General features: G+C 42.4%; 1 protein-coding gene across 1 annotated transcript in view; it reads left to right on the forward strand.

Moving 5' to 3' along the window:
* The window catches only part of LOC143283963 (extracellular matrix protein 3-like), a 290,875-nt gene that overhangs the window by 206,920 nt on the left and 81,455 nt on the right, over window positions 1-2,500 (forward strand). Inside the window, 1 exon segment of the mRNA XM_076590437.1 lies at window positions 740-889. Within this exon segment, the coding sequence (XP_076446552.1) occupies window positions 740-889 (150 nt within the window).

Here is a 2,500-nt window from a genome sequence, read left to right on the forward strand (position 1 = left end):
TGTGTGTGTGTGTGTGTGTGTGTGTGTGTGTGTGTGTGTGTGTGTGTGTGTGTGCATATGCGCAGGCGCGCGTGCAATAAACTTGCTAAATCCGAGAGAAAAATCATCATTTTTAAAGTTCTTAAAACTCCTATATGATATAGTTTTATGTCCTACCTTTGGAATTTTAGCACGGTTCTTAAACCAGGTGAGACAGACTGGGAAATGATCACTGCTACCACAGGGTGGAACACATACCTCTACAAAGTGTTGTTTTGTGGTTGTGTAAATGTGATCTATTAAGGTATTTGTGTTTTCAGTAATGCGTGTTGGTCTGTCAATTAATTGTTCTAAACCATGCATAGAGTAATTATGATGCCACTTTGGTTTTTGGCTTAAGCAAATCTATATTGAAATCACCCAGAATAATAGCTTCATAATTTAACATTATCACCTCATCCATTACAGAACTAAACCTATCCTCCCATTCTACATTTTCTGATGGATTTCTGTATACAAACCCCACTATAAAGAGTATTATTACCATTAATCTTAATATCTACCCAAAATGATTCCACATCATAAACCTCAAGACTGTTTAATCTCTTACATCCTTAATGTGGAAGCAACATACAAAAGTAAACCAGTAAAATAAATAAATAAATAAATAAATAAATAAATAAATAAACTTATCTCTACCACGTCTGTTCCCAAACATGGACGTTGGTGTCTGTCTTACTCAGTGTGGCTGTGCCGACAGGTCAGACGGAGAAGGCGTGGAGAATACGACTCATTGATGACGCGAAGTATGAGGAAGCGGAAATACTGCGTCTCAAGCTGAGCCAGCCGATCATGGCCGTCCTGGAATTCCCTTCAGAGGCCATCGTCACCATCTTGGATGCTGAGGACGGTAAGTGTGTGTGTGTGTGGGGGGGGGGGGCAAAGTTGGGGGGTGGGGGTGATGGGGGGGGATGGAGGGGGTGGGGGAGGGGGGAGGTGTGTTGTGGTGTGTTGTGTGTGTGTGTGTGTGTGTGTGTGTGTGTGTGTGGAGGGGTGGTGTGTGTGTGTGTGTGTTATGTGTGGTCGTGTATGTGCTTTGGGAGGGGAATGGGTGGAGACAGAGAGGCTGGAGAGAGAAGGTGTGTAGTATGTGTGCGTGTGTGTGTGTAGTATGTGTGCGTGCGTGATTGCGTGCGTGCGTACGTGCGTGTGTGTGTGTGTGTGTGTGTGTGTGTGTGTGTGTGTGTATGTACGCGTGCGCGCGTGTGTGTCTGTTTGTCTGTGTGTGTGTGTGTGTGTGTGTGTGTGTGTGTGTGTGTGTGTGTGTGTGTGTGTGACTGAGACAGACGGAGACATGGAAGGGCACGGATATAACTGGAGTTTTCTTTTCAAACTCCCTGCTTGGCTCGTCTCCAATGCCAACTTCACCACCCCCTACCTCCCCCGTCCTGCCAACGGCTCCACCTCCATACTCCTTCACTCACTCACTCACTCTCGCACACAAACGTTATATATATATGTATATACATATATATATATATATATATATATATATATATAACAGAATAATTCACCGAGTCGTGATTCATGATCCAGAAACAAAATGTTGTTTACACACACACACACACACACACACACACACACACACACACACACACATACACACACACAAACGCCTGCGCGCGCGCAGTCACGTACTTACACACTCTTGTTTCTTTTCCCCTTCATGAATCTCATTCCAGACAGCTATATTCTGCTTTATCGGCTGAAAACAAAGACACGAACGACAACACATGTGGAATAGAGACAGGGTAAAAACAACAACTACAACAACAACAACAACAAAACCACGAACAACAACAACAATAATAAAAAAGGGTGGGGTGGAGGGGGGGCGCGGGGGGGGGGGGGGGGGGGGGGGGGGGGAAGGGGAGTGCAAAGACAAAAACAGTCATGTTCTCGCGGGCACACACACACACACACACACACACACACACACACACACTCTCTCTCTCTCTCTCTCTCCCTCTCTCTCTGTCTCTGTCTGTCTGTCTGTCTCTCCCTCTCTCTTTCTCTCTCTCTCTCTCTTATCGTCACATTAAACTTTTGTTTAAAAAAAAAAAAAAAAAAAAAAACCCAGAGAGTTACTTAGTGACAAAAATATATTGCAATGACCCATATTCCTTTCAAATACAGACGAAAGGTGTAAATTTTGAAACCGTTAAAGCAAACTAACGAATGAATCAAATTGTAAATGATCAGTTCTGAACATTTGAACATTTTAATGTATAATTTTGATGCTACAAGACTTTAATGGAATATTCTTTGTAAAATGTCCTCATCACAATCACATGAGGCTAAATACAAGACGTGACGAAGTTAACAGATAAGTAAGTAGAATGCTCTTTTATTTTATTTTTTTTAAACCATCAAGCCTATACCCTAAGAAGCCCTAAGGTTTAGAGAAACAAAACGTAAACTAAAAACTGTTAGAAAATTAAATTCGATAACCATACAAAAC

This window comes from Babylonia areolata, chromosome 7 (assembly GCF_041734735.1).
Source record: "Babylonia areolata isolate BAREFJ2019XMU chromosome 7, ASM4173473v1, whole genome shotgun sequence".
NCBI lineage: Eukaryota > Metazoa > Mollusca > Gastropoda > Neogastropoda > Buccinidae > Babylonia > Babylonia areolata.